This window comes from Vulpes vulpes, chromosome 6, assembly GCF_048418805.1.
Source record: "Vulpes vulpes isolate BD-2025 chromosome 6, VulVul3, whole genome shotgun sequence".
Classification (NCBI taxonomy): domain Eukaryota; kingdom Metazoa; phylum Chordata; class Mammalia; order Carnivora; family Canidae; genus Vulpes; species Vulpes vulpes.
In genome coordinates, this window is record NC_132785.1 from 75656233 (window position 1) to 75678553 (window position 22321).

Genomic DNA, 22321 nt, shown 5'->3' on the forward strand with positions numbered 1-22321 from the left:
TAAATCACCAAAGTTAGGATAATGGCTTTTTTGGAAAGGGAAGGGGAGAATTGTAACTGAGGAGGGGTCTGGAGTAAGTCTGGTAAAATATAAGATTTGAGAAAGCTTAAAGATGGGTACTGTGTTATATATATAATAGTCTGAATAACTTACTATGTGTTTAAATTATAATACAATATTAAAATATTCAATAAAACAATTTTAAAGATTTTATTTATGTATTTGAGAGACAGAGAGAGAGAGAGAGGGAAAGAGTGCAAGCTGGGGGAAGACAGAGGGACAAGCAAAGTCCGTGCTCAGTGTGGAGCCTGACACAGGGCTTGATCTCATGACTTTGAGATCATGACTTAGGCCGAAATCAAGAGTCAAATGCTTAGCCGACTGAACCACCCAGGCACCCCACAATAGAAATATTTTTTAAAAAGCTACCCCAAAGAAGATATGGGAGAAAAACTAAAAAGATAATGCCAAAATCATTTTATATCTACTCTATACCATAGCAAAACCAATAGGAGTGGAGTAGTATAAAATTATCTACTTGAATATTAAAATGGCCAAGAATTATGATAGGCATTCCATTGGAGAGAATGAGCTGAGAGGTAAAATCTTCAAAAAAACGGAAGGGGAGGTGTGACCTTGAGGGTTATGCAGATGATAGCCACAAGCAGAGATGTTGTGTGGTATCCTGATGACAAGCTGGGGATGTTTAGGGAGGAGAGAGGAAGGATCGTATTGAAGGAACAAGGAGGACAACAAGCATATCTACTCCATGACAAGGCTCAGTGGGAGCAAGGGTGCAAAGGAAGTAGGTCCTAGGGGAGAGCCTTGTTTCCTTTAGAACAAGAAAGTTAAGGGTCTGTTCAGAGAAGAGGTGAAGATATAGCGGATTTTGCTCATGGCAATAAATAAGTATGAAAAGATTAATGAAAAGTAAGACTTAGAAGGTACCTAATGATTGTGTAAGTCCCAGGTAAAAGGTAAATTGTTACCTAAATGTAAAATATCATTACTACGTCTTTAACTGCCTCAATCAAGGAAACTTGATTCTACTTTCCTAGTTTTCTTTACATTAATTTGTATTTTCTAAATGGACAATATTCTTGTCCACTCTTAGTAATTTTTGTTTCTCATGGGTCCTCTTATATTCCCTACATATCTCTTCTAAAATCTGTTTGAGGAGTGGGGAGAGAAACTCTTCTTTTAAGCAAAACACCACCATGTAACTCTAACTGCATAATATCCTATTATTCTGTCTGCAATAGACACAAGTATAATAATGACAGGAACTTAAGAGCTGGAGGAAACCCTAAAGATAATATAATGCAAATTTCTCATTTTACAACTGGCCAGAGATTGTGTAGTTTGCCAAAGTTAACTGGTTGGTGACTAGCAGAAACCAGCACTAGAATCTATATGCTTCCTCTCCAATTTCTGTTTTTCTTTGAACAGCAGAAACAGAAAGCACCTGCTAGAGGGGGACTGTTCCTTGATGGTTAAGTGCAGGTTCTGATGTCAGACTCTGCAAGTTCAAATTGTAAATCTGCTACTTAATAATTGTGTGACTTTGACCACGTAATCTGACTGCTCTGTGTGCCTCAATTCCTTCCTCTACAAAATGGAAGGCATAATTGTATCTCCTTCATACAGTTATTACAATGATTAAATGAATTAATGCACGGGAAGAGTGACCAGAAATATAAACTATTGTTTCTATTTAACACATGCTCTCCTAGCTGCTGATATAACAGATTAACAGAGGCCAGGGATTTTTTAAAAAAGATTTTTTAAAAGTGGTACCTCAGGCAGCCCGGGTGGCTCAGTGGTTTAGCGCTGCCTTCAATCCAGGGCGTGATTCTGGAGACCCGGGATCAAGTCCCACATCAGGCTCCCTGAATGGAGCCTGCTTCTCCCTCTGCGTCTCTCTCTCTCTCTCTCTCTCTCTCTGTCATGAATAAATAAAATATTTTTAAAAAATTCTTTAAGGGATCCCTGGGTGGCACAGCGGTTTGGTGCCTGCCTTTGACCCGGGGCGCGATCCTGGAGACCCGGGATCGAATCCCACATCAGGCTCCCGGTGCATGGAGCCTGCTTCTCCCTCTGCCTGTGTCTCTGCCTCTCTCTCTCTCTCTCTGTGACTATCATAAATAAATAAAAAATTAAAAAAAAAATTAAAAAAAAAAAATTCTTTAAAAAATAAAAGTAATATCTACACCTGATATGGGGCTCAAACTCCAACCCCCAAATCAAGAGTTGCCTGCTCTACCTTCTCAGCCACTCAGGTACCCCAAACAGAGGCCAGAGATTTTATCCACAACTGTTTGTGTTTGGTCTGGAGTTTAAGGAACCAAATGCAGCCCAGGTGGCTCAGCGGTTTAGTGCCTCCTTCAGCCCAGGGTGTGATCCCGGAGACCTGGAATCCAGTCCCACATCAGGCTCCCTGCATGGAGCCTGCTCTCCCTCTGCCTGTGTCTCTGACTCTCTCTCTCTCTCTCTCTGTCTCTATGAATAAATAAATAAAATCTTAAAAAAAAAAAAGAAACCAAACCACCACTACCACCAAAAAAGAAAAAAACCAAACCCAAAAAACCACACACCTGAGAAAATGTTTATAAATCTAGATAGCTCATATAGAGACCTAAATATCTAGTATCTCTCAAAAATTGGAAGGTCCAACATCTAAGCCAGAATTTTTATATAATAATTGGCTGGAGCTAAAACAGTTGCCCCCTTTAATCCGCACCACTCACATAATGTATATCCACGTGCTCGCACCCTTCCAGTTTCCATCTTTGAACTTTACCTGACTTTAATGTATATTTCTGAAATTGTATCCCAGACTAAGACTGTGTCTGCTCTCAAGGTACTCACCATCTAATAGGTGGGGCGCATCAGCTAAAAAAATTCACAATACAGTGTGATAGAAAACAAATATAAAGTTGCAAAGGACAAAGTACAGCAGCAGTCTGAAAAAACATGAGTGCATACTGAATGGTGGAGGTACTGGTTTGGTAATGCATGTTGTCAAGAAAATGCCTTTGAAAAAGAAAGAAATGGGAGAGGATTGCAGAGAGAGAATAGGATGTGGAAAGACATTGGAATGGGTGGGGAACTGTGTGTTTAGCAACTGAAGAGTTCAGTTTTGGAGAATCTAGTAAGAAGGAGAGAAGTAGGCTGACATTAGATGATAAAAGCCCCTTAATTTGGATTTTACCCTACAGAAATGGGTAGAATTTGAAATGGTTTGTCATTAAATTCTCAATCTAATTTTAATGCAGTTATGCCTGGATACCCTTACCATTCTCCTTCAAATGTCTTTGGACTTCGTTGGAGAAATAAATGCTGTACAATTCACAATATTCTCTGAAATATTTCAATAGCAAATTACCACTTCAAGAAGCAGCTCTGTCTTCTAAAGAGTGGCTAAAATACAATTTTTTGATTTGCCTGCAAATTAAGTTTCCTTATCTGTAAAATGGGGATAATAATAGTACCTACCTCAGAGAGATTAAACCTATGGAGAATTAAACTCATTATGACTCATGTAAAGAACTCATCAGGGCACCTAATACAGGGTAAAAGTAGTCAGTTAATAGGAGTTGTTATGATTATGATATTTATTGAGACTTCCTTGTCTATTTTACCATGATTGAGAAAATCTAACATTTCATTGAGTCAACTATGTATTTTTCATCGAAAATTTAAGTTAAATCAAGCCTAGTGGCATCTTCAGGCTGTATGTAGTAAAAAAAAAAATGAATGCAAAAAATACTTGATGAAAATGGCAAGATAAAACTTCCTCCCTTTCTATATTGTTGATTGCAAGTGTTTCAAGAACGGCTTAAAGATTTTTGTGCAACATAAAAAGTACAAGTCATCGTCTGCACTTATTAATTAAAAAGCTTATTAACGATAATAAAGGTGCTTAGGTGGAAGTTTCTCCAGTTCCTCCAGGCTCAAAGAAAGGAGGAAAACCCTCAGGCAAAAGACCTTTTCACATCTGACAGTAACATCTTGGATAGCATTGGAGCTTGGACAATCATTTGGCGGGAAAAGAATAAATACAGTCCAAATTCACACAATCTGTTTCTGTTTAGTTTATAAACTGCGAGCGAGTCTGTCAGGTTTTGTGCCTTGTGGGACTTGAAGTCCACAAGCAAGAAGTGAACAGGGTTGCTGAAGCTTGGAAGGCGGCAGCCCCTGCAGGGCTGAGCAGTAAGGACTACGACTCCCGACACACATTGCAAGGCCGCGCCGTAATTACGGGCAACCAACCATCCCGGAGCAGGGGAAGCCCCACCCCCCCGGCTCGGAGGACTGCCTCCACCAATGGCAGAGCTCCCAGCTCAGAGCCTGCGGGTTAGGTTGTGAGGCACGGGCCGGGGGCGGGGAGGAGCTGAGGGGGTTCAGAACGCGCTCGGCCGCTGGGTGGGTCGGGGCGTTCGGCGCGCCCTTCATTGAAGCGGCGGTGGCTGGGCTGGGCGCCGGGAGTGGGAAGCGACGGCGCGGCTGGAAAATGCCAGTCCATTCCCGAGGGGATAAGAAGGAGACGAACCATCACGATGAGATGGAGGTGGACTACGCCGAAAACGAGGGGAGCAGCTCAGAGGAGGAGGACACGGAAAGCTCGTCGGTCTCCGAGGATGGAGATAGCTCAGGTGTGCAAGCCAGCGGGGCCGGGAGCCGGAGTCCTCGCGCGGGGCGCACGACAGGCCGCTCTCCGCACGCCGGGCAGCTGCGTCCTGCTGGGAGTGCGGGGCGGGGAGAGAGGGAAGGGGCGGAGACTGGCTCCCGGCCCTCGGCAGCACCCGGACTCGTCGTGGGGCGCTGCCTGGCTCCAGGCGGGTCCCTGCTGGCGGGGCGGGACCGGGCGCGGGCCTGGGCTCGCCCAGCTCCGAGACGCTGCGCCGCCCTGCTCGCCGTCGGACCCGCCCAGGGGACCTCCGGGCAGTGCCCGGGACTGGACCAGAGCGGGAAATGCCCCGCAGCTTGTTTGGAAGACCTTGGAAATGCCTCGTGGCCCCAGACCACCGACTTCTTTCCTTTTTCTTTTCTTTTTTTTAATCTTTCCAACCCTTCTCAACATGGGTGGGTTGTCAGGGCCGAGATTAGTTAGATTTGTGCTGGCTCTTGCTGATTTAGAATTTGTTAATCGCAGTTTCCAAGCCTGTCAGTCAACACTTGACATTAGCACTCTTGCGGGGGCTGACTTGGAGCTGTCCCATTTACAGCATCTGTCTGAACTTTGCAAGACTAGAGGAGAGCCCACATAAGGGGTGGTTTTGGGTCTTCATATATGCTTATAAATTGGCCGATTTGGGGCAGCTCTGAAATTTTCCAAATCTTTATTCCTGCGACCTTTTCTAATTTCGGGCTGCTTCAGGTTTTTTGGGTCGGAGGGCAGATTAATATCAAGGTCAATTTTGCAAACTTTTAGGATGGTTATTAAAAAAAGAAATGGGATATGTGATTGCCTGTATTATTTTTCTTCTTTCCATTTGACGAGGATGAAACTTTAATTTGTCCTGGCCTGATTTTGGCCGTGTAAAGCGAGGATTTGATGATGGTCTGTTATTGCCCTGACACCCTCTTTTTTTCAGGTTTCTCTTTCAAAGGTCTCCATGAAAGGATGTAATTTCAATCAATAAATTAGCCATCTCCAAATAGGCATTTATGAGTGATTTCCTTGAGCTGCATTGGGCACCACTCAGTATGAGGTATAAATAAATAGTTATGATCTGATCTCAATTAAACAGCTGTCATAAATCAGTACTTGAGTAAACTGCCAAATGAATACTTACCTGTAAACAATGCTATAGGATTTCAGAGGCAGAGGAAATCTTTTCAGAATAGGGTGGCCAGCAAAGGCTAGTTGAAAAAGTGGGCTTACTTTAATTATTTTGGAGGATGTATAGAATTTGGATGGTATGAATTCGGGTGGTATGTTGGATTGGGAGGAATATAAGAAAAAGTGCAAAGGCTAGAGCTTAAGGCTTAAAACAGTGAGAAACCAGTTTTGTTGGAAGAAGGACCTGAACTAGAAAAGGAAAAGAAGATACAAATGTGAAAGATTTCCCAAAAGGCACAAAACAGAATTGATGTATGCAAGTTTAGGAGTGAAGGTAGGAGGAAAAGCCCAGGTACAGGGAAAATGGTAGTAGCATAAATGGGAATAGAAAAGTGAAAAATTTGAGATGAAGATGCAAGATAGAGTATTTCAGACATGTTGTTTATGAGGTGATGGTGGTATATTTACTTCAGAGTGTCAGTTGACAGTTGGAAATGTGGCATTGGAACCTGGCTGGGATTAGAAGCATAATTTGGAAGTCATCTGCCTAGCCATCAAAGTGGGTGAGATTTCAAAAGTGAGCAGTACAGAGAAAGAACATCTAGGCTGTACGTAAATACATTTTCTAGATCTGTAGAACATTTGATCTTCAAGTGTTCTTTGTTTTTTTAAGTTTATTTATGATAGTCACAGAGAGAGAGAGAGAGACACAGGCAGAGGGAGAAGCAGGCTCCATGCACCGGGAGCCCGACGTGGGATTCAATCCCAGGTCTCCAGGATCGCGCCCTGGGCCAAAGGCAGGCACCAAACCGCTGCGCCACCCAGGGATCCCCTGTTCTTTGTTTTTTTGATGAGAACTAGGATCTCACGAAATGAGATCTAAACAAATCTATTTGTTTAAGTTCTCCCTAATTTTTACGCTGGCTTTTGTAATTTTTCACTGATTTTTATTCTATCCCAATTAATAATGGACAATTTAATTTTGAAGCATGTAATAATAATTTGAATTACAAGTCAAAATTTTGAAGTGCAAGGACATCACTTAAATTATGCAGTTTTGCTTCTTGTGAAAGCATTTCTTTCCTGCCATATGTCTTTCATGTTAAACTTCCAGTTTTGTTCTTCTCAAACAATGGTACTGAGCAGATCCTAAAGCTACAAAATAAACTCTACTATCCAGAGATACTGGAAAATGAGTCATCTTGAGGGACCAAGTTTTAAATAGCCAAGGAGTAACCTATTAAGAGCCAGAAATAATTTTAATGTTAGGAAAGTTAAAAGAAATGAACTCTATAGTTACTTGCTGTTTGAAAATAACTGAACATAACAATTCTTTCACATAGTTTGACGTTTATTTGCAGATCAAGATGCAGATCATCTTGTGTTTCACTTATCTTGAAGTGCTGAATATATGTGATGTAAAAATAGAAGATAAGGAATATAGGAAGAGAGCTGCTGATTAACAGTTGCTTTACTTGAAAAGTTTGCTTGTTTTTCTCTTCATTTTCCTTTTTTTCTCACAATATTTTGGGGAGAGGGAACAATGAGAATCTGAGTAGGAGACTAAGATATCTTGTGGTAAATAGAATGAGATTAGTTTTCTTTTTATGTGACTGGCAAATCAGTCATGTAAGCAGTTCTGAAAGAATTCCAAAAGTGTTTTTGAGCAATATTCTTTAATGGACATAATCATTTTGGTGCTTAAGTTCTGTGGAGTTGATGGAAAATAAGCCCAGAATGGATTAATTACTTCATATAGTATAGCTTGATGTCAGCTCTTTAAAATGATTTAAAAATGAGTAAAAATAAGAAGGTCTAGAGATTGCTATAGCTTTAACTGTCATTTGTACTTTAAGCTGAAATCTGTAGTGGAAATTATTTTGGATAAATGTTTATTTTCTCTAAAGGCTTTTAAAAAACATTATTTATTTATTCATGAAAGACATAGAGAAAGACTGGCAGAGACATAGGCAGAGAGAGAAGCAGGCTTCATGCAGGGAGCCCAAAGTCAGGCTCGATCCCAGGAACCTGGGATCATTCCCTGAGCCGAAGGCAGACGCTCAACTGCTGAGCACCCAGGCAACCCTTTTCTCTTAAGGCTTAATATAAGCCTTGCATATCTAACTTCATATTATAGTTTTGTGTGTGTGGTTTTTTGTTTTGTTTTTTACCATTTGAACTAACATTCAGATAATTTGGAACATAAAATTAATTTCTTCTTTGCTATTTGCCTTTTATTAACAGAAATGGATGATGAAGACTGTGAAAGAAGAAGAATGGAATGTTTAGATGAAATGTCCAATCTAGAAAAACAGTTTACCGATCTCAAGGATCAGTAAGTAGTAATGTCAGAAGGTCATTGTCACTGAATCTCAATCATGTCATGTGTATATTAGCACAAGAGAAATTATATTCACTCTGAACTAGTTTCCTTTTGTATTTTATGAGACTGATCTGAAGGAGGCTTCAACTATAGTTTTTCTGCTGAAGATCTCATTAACTAAGGGTTTTGAGGCAGGTTTTTGGGGAGGTATAATAAGATTATTATATGTATATGGGTAATTAAAATGTTTCTCCTGGGTTGCACCTTTGTTTCTAATCTGCTTCATTTTTTTCTTTAAGTAATTGGATAAAGATAGCATTTTTAAAAATCTTAGAAGAAGAGAATATTTCCCCAAAATAGCTTAATGATTATATCAACATTGGATAGTACATACATGTTTTCACATTATTTAGTTTGCTTTTTGCAGCAGCTCTGTAAGGTTGGAAGATAGCTTTATCTCCATTTTACCTGTGAGAAAATTGATGTCAGAAGAGTGAAGTGATTTGCCCATAGTTCATCAGAAAGTGCTAAACTAAGCCAGGTCTTCTGCCTCTAAGTACTATGGTGTCCTTCTACTTTGGAGGCACATTACTTTGGAGGGCACATTACTTTGGAGGAAATACAGAATAGAAAGAACATAGGCTCTGAACCCAGGCTTTCTTCAGAGGTTAAAAAGGTCTAATAGTAGCTTTTTTATTATTAACTGTGAGGATTGTATGAACAGTATGTGAAATTCTTAGTCTTGGCTGGCACATAACGGGTGCTTATTAGATACTGTTTTCTACCCCCTCTTCGTAATACCAGAACTCTTATGAACAATTACTTACACAAGAATGAGCCGTAGTGGTTTGAGAGAACAGAATAGATGAAGATTTAAAAAAAAAAAAAGAGCTTTTACTTTGGAACTTGCTGGCAAGGTCATGGGGCATAGCTACATATTGGAATTGTAAATGAAAGAAACTTCTGAGAATCTGGACATCCTAATTCATTCAGAAGCTGGCTCTTCATGAATTCTTCATAATTTTGCTGCTTATTTTGTTCCACTTCTTCCCTAGAGAGGTCCAAAGAAGAGATGAAAACATGTTTAATATCTGGAGTTGCCAGACTAAAAGGGGACAAATTTATTTACCAAATGAATCCTGCCGTTTATGCCATTTCTGGTCTTAACTTTTATTGGTATGAGAGGTGAATATATAAATGTTTCAAGCTAATGTGCAACAAATTAATATAAATAATCCAAAGTTTAAAATTTTGGCTTTAAAAAACATCATTTTTTTATTCTAAAGATTTACATTATTAATTTTAAATTAAAATTAGTTTGGATCCACAGAGGATCCATTATTTGGGCAACATGGAAAGTTCATCCAGGATCATTCTGGACAAGAGGAAGCAAATTTATATTTTTGTATTTTAGTACAGGTAAGCCATGAATGAATAATTCTCAAACAATTAATTAAGATATACCTGTTGAGCTTTTAAAGTATATTTTATGGTTATCCAAGAAATGAAAATTATTGTTTAGTTCTAGTATAATATATTACAAAGGAACACTTTGCAGCTTGTCACTCTTTAAACTTAATCTTGTTCATCTTGAGGCTGGCAGTTGCCTTGATTTTTGCTTTCTCGTGGCTCATTATGACCACCAGCCAGGTCCCCCCACCAGCCTCATTCATCTCAGAAAGTATTAAAAGGAGACCTGTTACCACTGTTAATAGGATTCTTTCTCAAGGACTTGGAATTCAGAAGTATGTTTTAGAAATAATTACTCTTCATACCAGGTTTATAATTATCTTATTTTTTCATCTGCCCCAGTTGCCTCATTGCTATTTTTATCCTGTTGTAGTGTACACCTCTGTAAGCTGTCTCAAATCCTCCTTAGAAGAGGTGGGAAATATAATAAAACAATAACAACAACAACATGTTATCCTGCTTCTTCTGTTCTAGCACCATAGGACATAAATAGCACTCCCTTCACAGGGCGGAAAATCCATCATCTGCAGTTTGTATGCTGGTGGAAAATTCTTCCACCTCCTTAAGAAGATAGAGGAACTTACGTCACCTAAGTTTCCATTTATTTCAATGTTCCATAGCCAATAAAAATGAATTGGGCATCTACTCTGAATAGTATTGTGGTTGTTGGTAAGGAACCCCTGATTCTTGCCTTTGAGGAGTTTATATCTGAATTCCAAGGTTGTTGAAATGATACTGATTTTGAGGAATCTATTCTTTTAGAAAGGTAGTTAATTGAATGTTGTTAATTCACATATCCTGTTCATTTAAGCTGCTATTCACCTATCTGGGATACCTTATTGATATTTTAAGTTTGATGTTTTTCAGATGCAGTCATCATTTGTCTCACATTTTTAGCATTTTGCCTAAAGTTATATTTATGATCTCAAAAACTATAAGTATTATGTTGTAGTTTTCTGAATTTACACATTTGTTTATCATCGTATCTTGAGTTTTAGAAAAATTTAACCCAGAGATGATAATGTATTATTGGCAGTTAACTCAGATATTTTTTTCATTTTTGTTTAAAAAAAACTTATTGTATTAACACCCAAACTTACTCAATTCCTTCAGAACCATCATATAAATCTTTATGCTGATTATAATCAGTTATAAACCCCAATATTGATGGTGTCTATTTTAATTCTGGTTAACATACAGTGTTATATGAGTTAACATACAGTGTTACGTTAGTTTCAGGTGTACCATATTAGTGCTTCAACAATTCCATACATCACCTGGTGCTCATCACAATGTACCGTTTAACCTCTACACCTATTTAACCCATCCCCATCCCCCTCCCTGATTATCTTAATTGTATTGGTTTCTATTTTTAAGAGGAAAGAGAATTTTATATGAAAGCCAGGTACTCTAATGTTTTCAAAAGCCAATTGCTAGTTACACTAACACCTACAAGCATAATCAGTGGTTTCTTTTAGCAGTTACTACATGCCTTTCTTACGACATATTCTTCATTCAACTATGATAAAGTAGTGAGTGGCCAAAAAGAAAAAAAAAAGAGTTTACAAAATAATCTTAAATTGTGTTTTATTTTGAGAGAGAGAGAATGCACATGAGCAGGGGGAGGGGGAGGAAGAGAAAGAATCTTAAGCAAGCTCCATGCCCTGTGTGGAGCTCCATCTCACAAACCTGAGATCATGACCTGAGTGGAAATCAAGAGTTGGATGCTCTACTGACAGAGCCACCCAGGCACCTCCGTGATCTTGAATGGTTAATCTGCTTTGAAATTTTTAGGCTATCCTTAAAATGCCATAAAGCCAGAATTAAAAGTGCCTTTCATAAAGAATGGCAATGTAAACATCTTCCTGTTATTTTTTTTTAAAGATTTTATTTATTTATTCATGAGAGACAGAGAAGCAGACACATAGGCAGAGGGAAAAGCAGGCTTCACGCAGGGAGCTGGATGTGGGCCTTGATCCAGGGACTCCAGGATCACGCTCTGACCCGAAGTCAGACACTTAACCGCTGAACCACCTAGGTGTGCCACATCTTCCTGTTAAAAAGAGTTCTATTCTTTAGGATTATTGCCAAAAATAAACATTGATTTGTCACAAGTACTCAATCATTGATAATCAGGGTAAAGTTATTGGTATGACAGCTGGCAAATTAGGGTATTTGTATGTAAATTCATAAATACAGCAACAGGGGTTCCCTACCCCAGTTTTCATTTTCCGCATCCGCTGAGCAACTCCTTTTGTTATAGCTTTTTCATTTGCAGTTCAGACAAACTGGATATGCCAGATCACAAGTTCTGTAGCCTTATTTTTTACCTCCATCATTTTATTTCCTCTTTGTAAAAACCGTAGGCCAAATATAACATGGACTCCTTTTCTGGAAAGATGGAGAGAAGCTAGAGAATTATTTATTTTGACAACTAGTAATGCCTATATCTAAATTATTTAAAATGATTTCTTTGTTTCTTTTAAACTCAGTATTTAAATGACCCTTTCTCCTAGAATTGATTTATTGTTCTGCAGTTAAAACAAAACCAAAGATCTAGAGTGCAAAAAAGTAGTATCTTAGTTGTATTTTTTGTATGGTGAATTAATCATTAAAGAATGATATATCTAAAAAAAAGAAAAATATCTACTTTGTGATTATGTACATAAAGCCAAATAATGTAACTGAGTTTTTCACTTAAGATTAAGACAAAAATACATTTGGTAGGTTATTAGTATATGAATGATATTAGGAAGAGAGAATGTGTAGAAATGGTAAATTGTTAGCCTTTGTTGGGCTTTTAAAATTAATATTTTAATTTTTGCTTTGTTAAGACTTTATAAAGAACGATTAAGTCAGGTGGATGCAAAACTACAAGAAGTCATAGCTGGAAAAGCACCAGAATATTTGGAACCACTGGCAACTTTACAAGAAAATATGCAAATTCGTACAAAGGTAGCAGGTAGGAAAGTGAAACATCTTTTCCATATAGTAGAATATGAACTCTTCACTAGACTTGAAAGGTATTTGTCAAGTGAGTGTTTCTTGTTAATGAAATCACAAATTTATTTATAGTGAACAGAGTATTTCACTCAGCCCACAATTATTTTATTAAATGCCTTTTGCTTTCCTCTGTTGCTGTGGGAGACAAAAAAAAAAAAAGTCCTCAGATTGCTCACAGTGTTGTTGAGAAGATACTTCCACATGTAAAACAATTAGAAACATGATTCTTTTATTAAGAGCAAATGTTACTATTTTAGTTTAATTTCTTGTTAGATAAATTAAGATTCAATTTAAGTGCTTTTAGTACTTTCATCTATAAGAGTGATAGGATTTTTTTTTAATTTATAAAAACACCTACAAAATGTTTGGTCAGGATGTTATGGAATAGGGAATTAGTGTTCAATCCTATATTTTAATGATAATTTTTTTTGTTGGTAAGTTTGGTCATTCATTTGTGGCTATAAATAAATGAAGAAATACTATACTTGTGTGGTTAAATTTCAGTCTTCTGGTTGTTGGGATCCAGCCTCAGAACTGTGCCCTAGCACTCATGACAAAAGACACATCTATTTGAAGATCACTTATGGTTATTCATAGTTACACTAAGACTGAATTTTAACTAATGATATGCTGATTCTTTTCTTTTTGAGGGAACTAATTGATCCTCCTGCACCTATTATGTAATACCTAAGGCATTGTTCATTATAAGTTCTTTTTGTACTAAATCTACCATAAGCCAAATATTATTCGTGAGTGCTTAATATTTACATATGTAGGTAATGTGATACTTAATTTGCTGTCTTTGTGCATTGGCTTAGGACCCTGAAAAATAAACAAAGTCCTTAATATTCTTTGACATTCTAAAAGAACTAAGTGAGACTTACTGGATGTTTAGGAAATAGTACTTGAGTCTGTTATTCACTTTTCTACTCTGTGGCCTCATTCATTTACTTTTTGATTGTACAAAGAATAGTGTGTGTGAATGTGTAGCTAATGGCATAGTCTCATGCCTTTACTGGACAAGAAAAATCACATTTCTAGGGTCAACTGTGGCACTGAGTTTGGTATATGTATCTAAAGCTCTGTGTTTGCTGTTTTTGTGACAGTGTTTTGCATGCCATGTTGCCTACTTTATACTATTATCTTGGTAGCTCTAAGTAAACTCTCTTGAGCATCCATTCTCTAGATAAAACCCTGTTAGGAGCACTCAAACATCATATCAGTTTATACATTTTGTTATAATCAGTTTGTACATTTAATCTTCTTGGAAGCTTTGGACTCTGAAAATAAAAAATACTTAAAAAAATAGTGGTTTTGTTGGGTATGGTATCCACTTGTTACTTTGAGAATATATGATGAATGAAACCAGAGTTTATTGACTATTTCCGTTATGAGTCCTGAGAGATTACTTTTCGCAGGAAAGGAGTTTTATTTTCATTTTGATCATTCTCTATCAAACACTTCAGGAGTATTCTTTATAAGAACTAAAATTTGCATTGTAGTTTCTTCCTAGTTCTTAAATTCTTAGTTCTCTAGTCTGTTTTGATATATATTTTAACTGAGCCTTTTTATTTTTAGTTTTTAAAGATTAAGTTAGAATCATTTGTCAATTTCTTCCTGATTCATCTTATAAAATACAGTCAGACAGAATTCTTGTAGGGAAGGGATAATGAAACTCATTACTGCTAACATAATCAGAGTGATTGTGTTTGGTTGCAGGAATCTATAGAGAGCTCTGCTTAGAATCTGTAAAGAACAAATATGAATGTGAAATTCAAGCCTCTCGCCAGCATTGTGAGGTACTGTTATTTTACTTAACTTTTAAGCTAATTTCAACTCTTCAAGTCTCTTTCTGAGTGCAGTAGTTTAAAAAGTAAATAAAATAAATGAAACAAAATTAAATCGTACTTTAGCTTCTCACTTGTGTGAATTTTTTTTTTTAAATACAGTTGCAGTGGAAGCCTTATTGGAAGTAGGACACAAAGAAGGGACGATAGAAAAAGAACTAAGTGAGATAATTTTAGTTTTGCAACTGCTACCTTAAAAAGACTTTGTAATGATCATATCATTTGGCATTGCGGAGAATATTAGTGCAATTAATATAATATTCAAGTTAAGACTCAAAACATTTCCACATCTTAGGGCAGAATTTTCTATTTATGGGGAAAAATTGATGTATTTTTTCTTTGTGTTCTCTATTGGAATAGTGTTTTAAAAACCTCCTGATTTCACAGATAAGTTTTTATATAACGTAGACAAGTTATAAATATACTCTTGGAAGTAAGAGAACAAGTTCTATCATGATTCTTACCTTAATTTGTTATTTTATTTTACTATATTTTTGTAAATCATTAAAATGCCAAGAGTAGATAGATATAAAATGATGGAATGTCTTTTTTTCATTTTCTTGATTACAACTGAGCTGAAACATCTTTTTGATGTTTACTGGCTGCTTGGATTTGTTTTCCTAAGAAGTGCCTGTTCAAATCTTTTGCCTTTGTTTGGGCTATTACTATTTTTCTCATTGACTGTAGAGGTTCTTTATATATTCTAAATACAGATGCTTTGCAAATATTTTTACCCAGACAATGGGATGCCTTTTCACCCTTTTTGATGACATGATGAACAAAAATTTTATATTCTAATGTAGCTGAATTTGTCATTTTTCCTTTATGGTATGTGCTTTTTGTGTCTTTCCCACTTTGAGATAAAAAGATGTATTTTCGTTTCAAAGGTTGAAATTTCGCTTTTTAATATTTAGATTGCTAACCTACCTCTAATTAATTTTTGTGTGTTATGAAGTATGGACCTAATTTTTTTTTTTTTTGCATATGGATAGGTGATGTCAACACTATTCTATACACCATTGTTTTACCATGAATCAGCAATTCCATCTTTTTCCCACCATCTCTCTCTCTTTTTTTTTTTTAATATCAAATGTCCACTTACCTGGCAGCTTGTTTCTGGCTGTTCTAATTTGTTCCATTCATCTGTTTGACTATTTCTACACTGATAGCATAATATGTTTTTTACTGCTTTCAGTCTAGTAAGTCTTGATAACTCAATAAACTGATAATTTTACTTTGCTCTTACACTTGTTATTTTTAAAATTTTTTGTTTAATAACATCTTTTAAAAAATTACTGTTTATTTCCTATTGCTGTATAAGAAAAGTATTTTGTATATTGATAATATATCCAACCTTCTTGTCTACCTCTTCTTAATTCTAATAATTTAATTATAGATTCTTAGATTTTCCATATAGATAATAACATCATTGGTGAAAAATGGCAGCTTGTTTTTTCCATTCTAATCCTTCTCTTACTTGTTTTACTTGTCTTAGTGGAAATAGAACATCATGGAATAGAAGCAGTGAAAGCAGATCGCGGTTGTGTTATTGATTTTAAGGGAATGTTGCTTATGGTTTTCCAATAAGTATGATGTTAACTGTTGGGTTTTGATAAATGCTCTTTTTATCAAGTTAAGGGAATTTACTTTAATTCTTGTTTTTTAAGTATTGTTTTTTTTTGTTTGTTTTTGGTTTTTACCAGGAATGGTTGTTAGGTTTTATTAAATGCTTCGTCTACATCTATTGAATTAATCATGTTTTTTTTTTCTCTAATGTTAAGCCATCCTTGGATTCCTGGAATGACTATTTTTCTTATGAGTTAACAGATTCAGTTTGCTAATATTTTGTTTAGATGCTTTATTTCTATGCTTGCCAGTAGGATTTAATTTTTTTTTTTAAAGATTTTATTTATTTATTCATGACAGACTCTCTCAGAGAGAGAGAGAGAGAGAGAGGCAGAGACACAGGCAGAGGGAGAAGCAGGCTCCATGCAGGGAACCTGATGGACACGATTCTGGGTCTCTAGGATCACACCCCCGGCCGAAGGTGGCGCTAAACTGCTGAGCCACTGGGGCTGCCCTAACTTTTTTTTTTTTTTTTAAGATTTTATTTATTTATTCATGAGAGACACAGAGAAAGAGAGGCAGAGACACAGGCAAAGGGAGAAGCAGGCTCCATGCAGGGAGCCCAATGTGGGACTCGATCCTGGGACTCTGGCCTCACGCCCTGAACCAAAGGCAGATGCCCAACTGCTGAGCCACCCAGGTGTCCCATAATTTTTAAGTCTCATACTGTCCTTGATTTGTTTTCAAGATCCATAAAATGAGTTAGGAATATCCCATATTTTTCTCTTTCATAGAAATATATTTTTAAGATTGCAATTATCAGTTCCATGAGTGCTTAGTACATCTTGTCTTTATGGTATATATATTTTAACAATCTCATACTTATAGAAAAGAACTTTTCTGGTGAACATGAGATTGAGTTGGCAACATGAGCCCCATCACCCCTGAATACAACAAACGAGAGTCATTCTCTTCTATAACAATACTACAATCATCAAAATCAGGAAATGTACATTGATATTACTACCAGCTAATCCTCAGACCCCATTTAAGTTTGAGCAGTTGTCTCAGCAGCACTCTTTATAGCAGAGATCCTATTGAGAATACTTATTGTCTTTGTCTTTACATTTAGTTATCATGTCATTAGTTTCTTCAATGTAGAACAATTTTTCAGTCTGCCTTGACTTTTGTGATCTTTACAAATTTAAAATTTCAGTCCAGTTATTATGTAAAATGTTCATTTTGAATTGGTCTATTTCTTCATGATTAGAGTTGGGTTTTGCCTCTCAGTAAGAATATCACAGTAGTGATGTGTTCTCACTAAATTCTATCAGGCAGCACACAATTATGATATGGTGATATATACTTTGATCACTTGATTGAAGTGCTGTCTTCCAGGTTTCTCTAGTACACTCATTTTTTTCACATTGTGATTAATAAGTATTTTGGGGAGAAGTACTTTGAAACTATGCAAATATCTCATCTCATTCCTTGTAACACTTTAAATTCACTTATTTACATAAATATGGACTTACTGTTTCCTTATTTTTTTGTTTGCCTGATCTTTCAGTTACTGAGGGAGGTGTGTTAGAATTCTCTGTATGATGGTGGGTTTGTTAATTCTTTATTTTTTTCTGTTATTTTCTTCTTTATGTCCTAAGAAAATCCACATATTGTTCTTTTCACAATAGTAAAGTCATTCACCGTTTCGGATCTGGAGGCCAAAGGTACTGATGATGAGATGCCCCACTATGCACTGTCCTGGATTCCTTTGATCAAAAAGGATGGTATAGTCCTGGAAACTGAATGCTCATTCCAGAGCTCCCAGCTAAAACTTATCTCCTATGGAATTTCTTTTATCTTTTTCTTACGTTCTTCTTTAAAAAATTTTTTTTAACTGTGCTAAGAACACTTAACATTACATCTACCCCCTTAACAAATGTTAAGAGTGCAATACAATATTGTTAACTATTGGTACAGACCTCTAGAACTTAATCATGAAGCATAACAAACTTTATGCCCACTGAACAGCAACTCTCTATTTCCCCACCTCCCTAGCCTTTGGCAACCATGCTACTATCTGCTTCTCTGTTTGACTAGTTTGTATATCCAGTGGCATGCAACATCTGTCCCTATGTCACTGGCTTATATCACTTAGCCTCATGTCCTCAGGCTTCATCCATGTTGTAGCATATGGCAGGACTTCCTAATTTTTTTAAAGACTAAATAGTGTTTCATTGTGTGTGTGTGTGTATATATATATATATATATATATATACCATATTTTCTTTATCCATTCGGCCTTCAATGTGCATTTGGGTTGTTTTTCCCATCTTGGCTACTGTGATTAGTGCTGCAGTGAACATGGGAGTGCAAATCTCTGAGATCCTGATTTCAGTTTTTTTATGGAATATACTCAGATGTCAGATTGCTAAATCATATAGCTCTATTTTTAATTTTTTAAGGAAACTCCATACTGTTTTTCATAGTAAAACCACATCATTTTACATTCCTACCACCTGTGCACAAGGGTTTCAGTTTCTCCATATCCTCACCAGCACTTGTATGCTCGAGTGTGGGAAGGGGCAGAGTGAGAGAGAGAGAGAATCTCAAGTGGACTCCATGTTGAGTGCAGAGTCCAGTGAGGGACTTAATTTCATGACCCTGAGTTCATAACTGGAGTGGAAACCAAGAGTCCGACTCAACCAGTGGAGGCACCCAGGTGCCCCACATGCTGTGATTTTAATTTGGATTTTTCTGTTGAATAGCAATGTTGAGCATCTTCTCAGGTACATCTTGGCCATTTGTCTGTCTTCTTTGGAGGAAGGTCTGTTCAAGTTCTTTGCCGATTTTTAAATTGAGTTCCTTATATATTTTTGATATTAGCCCTTTATCAGGTAAATGATTTTTAAATGTTTTCTCCCATTCTGTAGGTTGCCTTTCCATGCTCATTGTTCCTTTGCTATGTAGAAGCTTTTTAGTTTGATATAGTCCCACTTATTTCTTTCTGCTTTTGTTGCCTGTGCTTTTGGTGTCATATTTAAAGAAATCACTTCCAAGAACAATGTCATGAAGCTTATTTTTTAAGTTTTGTCCTAGGAGTTTTATAGTTTCAGATTTTACATTTAAATCTTTAATCTGTTTTGGAGCACCTGGTGGCTCAGTCGGTTAAGTGTCCAACTCCTGATATTAGCTCAGGTCATGATCTCACCGTTCTGAGATCAAGCCTCACATCAGCTCCACACTCAGTAGGGAGTCTGGTTGACATTCTCTCTTCCTCTCCTTTTGTTGTCCCACCAATCATGCATGCTTGCTCGCTCTCAAAATTAAACCTTTGAAAAAAAAAAATCTTTACTCCATTTTGAATTCATTTTTGTGTATGGTAAAAAGTAAGGTTCAAATTTCATTCTTTTGCTTGTGGGTGTCCAGTTTTCCCAGTACCATTTGCTGAAGGGACTAGCCTTTCCCCATTTATTCTTTGCACCCTTGTTGAAGGTTAGGTGACCATGTGTACATGGGTTTATTTCTGGGCTCTGTTTTCATTGGTGTATATGCCTGTCTTTATGCCAGTACCATACTGTTACTATAGCTTTGTAATAAACTTTGAAATTAGGAAATGTGAAACCTCATTTTGTTCTTCCTTCTCAAAAATTTTTTGGCTATTTGTATTTTTGTTGTGGTTCTATATTAATTTCAGGCTTTTTTATATTTCTGTAAAAAAAGATCCTTTGGGATTTTGATTAGAGATTGCATTGAATTTGTGAATCACTTTGGGTAGTATGGACTTTTTAATGATTTTAAGTCTTCCATCTAAGAACATGGCATGTCTTCCTTTATTTGTGTTTAATTTTTTTTATTAATGTTTCATAGTTTTCAATATGCAAGTCTTTCATCTTCTTAGTTTATTCCTAAGTATTTTGTTCTTTTCGATGCTATTGTAAATGGTATTATTAATTTTTCATTTTTTTATATTTCTACCAGTTTTTGCTTTATATAATTTCTTATATCTTTATATTTCTATCAGTTTTTGCTTTATATTAAAGTATATAGAGGCTATATTAAACTCATTTTAGAATTTGTATATCTCTTAATAATTCTAGCATTGTATCCTTTTTAAATGTACTTTTCTATGTAACAGTGATTTTTGCCTTAAAGTCTATTTTGTCTGATAATTAAATTAGCTATTCTTGATTTATTTAGCCTGGCATTTGCCTGATAAAAGTTTTTTTTTTTTAAGATTTATTTATTTGTTTTAGAGTGGGGAGGTGGAGGGGCAGCAGGAGAAGGAGAGAGAGAATCTCAAGCAGACTCCCTTCTGAGTGTGGAGCCTGACATGGGGCTTGATCTCACAACCCTGAGATCATGACCTGAGGAGAAACGAAGAGTTGGATGCTCAACTGACTGAGCCACCTAGGCATCCCTTACCTCATAAGAAGTTTTTTTATCCTTTTTCTCCTCCAATGTTTTTATGGTCTATATTTTAGGTGTGTTATTTATAAATAAACAGGACATGTATTGATTTAAAAACTATTTTAAGGTCAGTCCCAGTAGCTCAGCAGTTTGGCGCCCACCGCCTTCAGCCCAGGGTGTGATCCTGGAGACCTGGGATCGAGTCCTGCGTCGGGCTCCCTGCATGGAGCCTGCTTCTCCCTCTGCCTGTGTCTCTCCCCCTCCCTCTGTGTGTGTGTGTGTGTGTTTCTCATAAATAAATAAAATCTTAAAAAAAAAAAAAAAACAACGTATTTTAAGAATCCCTGTCTTTTAATCAGTAAATTTAGTCCAATTATATTTGTAGTGATTATTTTGCTATATAATACCAACTTCTTTTGTGTGTTCTATTTTTTCTGCTTTATCCTTTTTTATTCTTTCCTGACCTTTCCTGGGTATGTGTGATTTATTGAGTTTTTTTTTTTTTTTTTTTAATTTTTTTTTTTGATTTATTGAGTTTTAAAAATTGCATCACGGAGCACCTGGGTGGCTCAGTTGGTTAAGCTTCTGACTTTGGCTCAGGTCGTGATCTTGGGGTCCTGGGATCCCACCCCACGTTGGGCTCCCTGCTCAGTGGGGAGCCTCCTTCACCTTCTCCCTCTCCCTCTGTCCCTAGCCCCCACTCATGTGCTCTCTGTTGCTATCTCTGTTACTATCTGTCTCTCTCTCAAAAAAAAACTTAAAAAAATTGCATCATATGTTTATACTATTTCTATATTTTATGATTAGCTTAAATTTCCAGCATGCATATCTACATTAGAATCAAATATTAATAACTCTGTCCTCTTCCTGAATTATAAAGGACCCTTGAACTCTCTTACCTTTAGTTACTCCCTCCCAAAAAGTAAAAGTTAGTTTTCAGTACTTTAGTTCCATTTTGCTTTTTTATCCTTCAAGTGAAGCATTATTTTGATCTCATAGATTTAGTTCTTTTTAGGTTTATGCATATTTTACTAATTTTTTGCTCATTGTTTTTGAGTTGCAACCCTGCCTTGCAAGTTCCTTTTTTTGCTTCTTGAAGAACATCCTAAGCATTTCTTCACTGAGAGTCCCTTGGTGGTAAGCTCAGTTTTTACTTGTCCAAAATAACTTTCTTTGTAATAATTCTGGAAGGACAATTTAGGAGGATAAAATGTTGTAGGATAATAATTATTTCCTCAACATTTTTAGGATTTTACTTTTCACAGTCTCTTTAGAAGTCTGTAATCATTTGTAGATAGCTTTCTTCTTTCCTTTTACTATTTTTATACTCTTCTTTGTTGTTCTTCAGTTTCTTTACTATGTGTCTCCATAGAGATTATTTTTCTCTCCTTAGTTAGATTTATTGTGCTTTCTGAATTTAAGGATTTGTTTTCCATTAGTTCTGGAAATTTCTCAGATACTATCTTTTCTGGTATCGCCTTTCTTTCATTTTCTATGCTTCCTTCTTCTGGAACTTGAATTAATCATATGTTAGTCCTCATTTTATCTTCCATATTTCTTAGTACTTAATTCATATTTTTTACTCTATTATTATCTGAAGTTCTTCAGAGTCTAATTCTGCTGGGTTTTTTTCTCCAAATTTCTGCCAAACCTCATAGCTTATCTCCTATTTCATAATTCTGGACTATAGCAGGCTTTATTGGTAGGAATTCTGTGATCCTTGGACAGAGGATGTAGTTCTACAGGTAGTATCTGGTTTTATTTCTGCTAGGTTTGTTCAAATAGGCATTTTGGTGTGCCAACAACACATGACTATTTTAATTTTTTAGCTTGGAATTTCCTAGAAGATGCAAGTTATCTACATTTGAATCTACAGTATGTAGAGGTCAGGCCTAAGATGACATATTATCAGAAAAA

General features: G+C 36.4%; 1 protein-coding gene across 4 annotated transcripts in view; it reads left to right on the plus strand.

Annotated features, from left to right (window-relative positions):
* Positions 1-4322: 4322 nt before the first annotated feature.
* BRMS1L (BRMS1 like transcriptional repressor) overlaps positions 4323-22321 on the plus strand; it is a 30415-nt gene continuing 12416 nt past the window's right edge. The window contains exons 1-5 of one of the 4 annotated variants that reach the window (XM_072761432.1): positions 4808-5085; positions 5598-5714; positions 8030-8120; positions 12413-12540; positions 14301-14380. In XM_072761432.1, the coding sequence (XP_072617533.1) occupies positions 8032-8120; positions 12413-12540; positions 14301-14380 (297 nt within the window). In that variant the 5' untranslated portion in view covers positions 4808-5085; positions 5598-5714; positions 8030-8031. Of the gene's footprint in view, positions 4656-4807; positions 5086-5597; positions 5715-8029; positions 8121-12412; positions 12541-14300; positions 14381-22321 lie in introns of those variants that run through there. The other 3 variants (XM_026019031.2, XM_026019030.2, XM_026019029.2) reach the window with 3 other exon arrangements.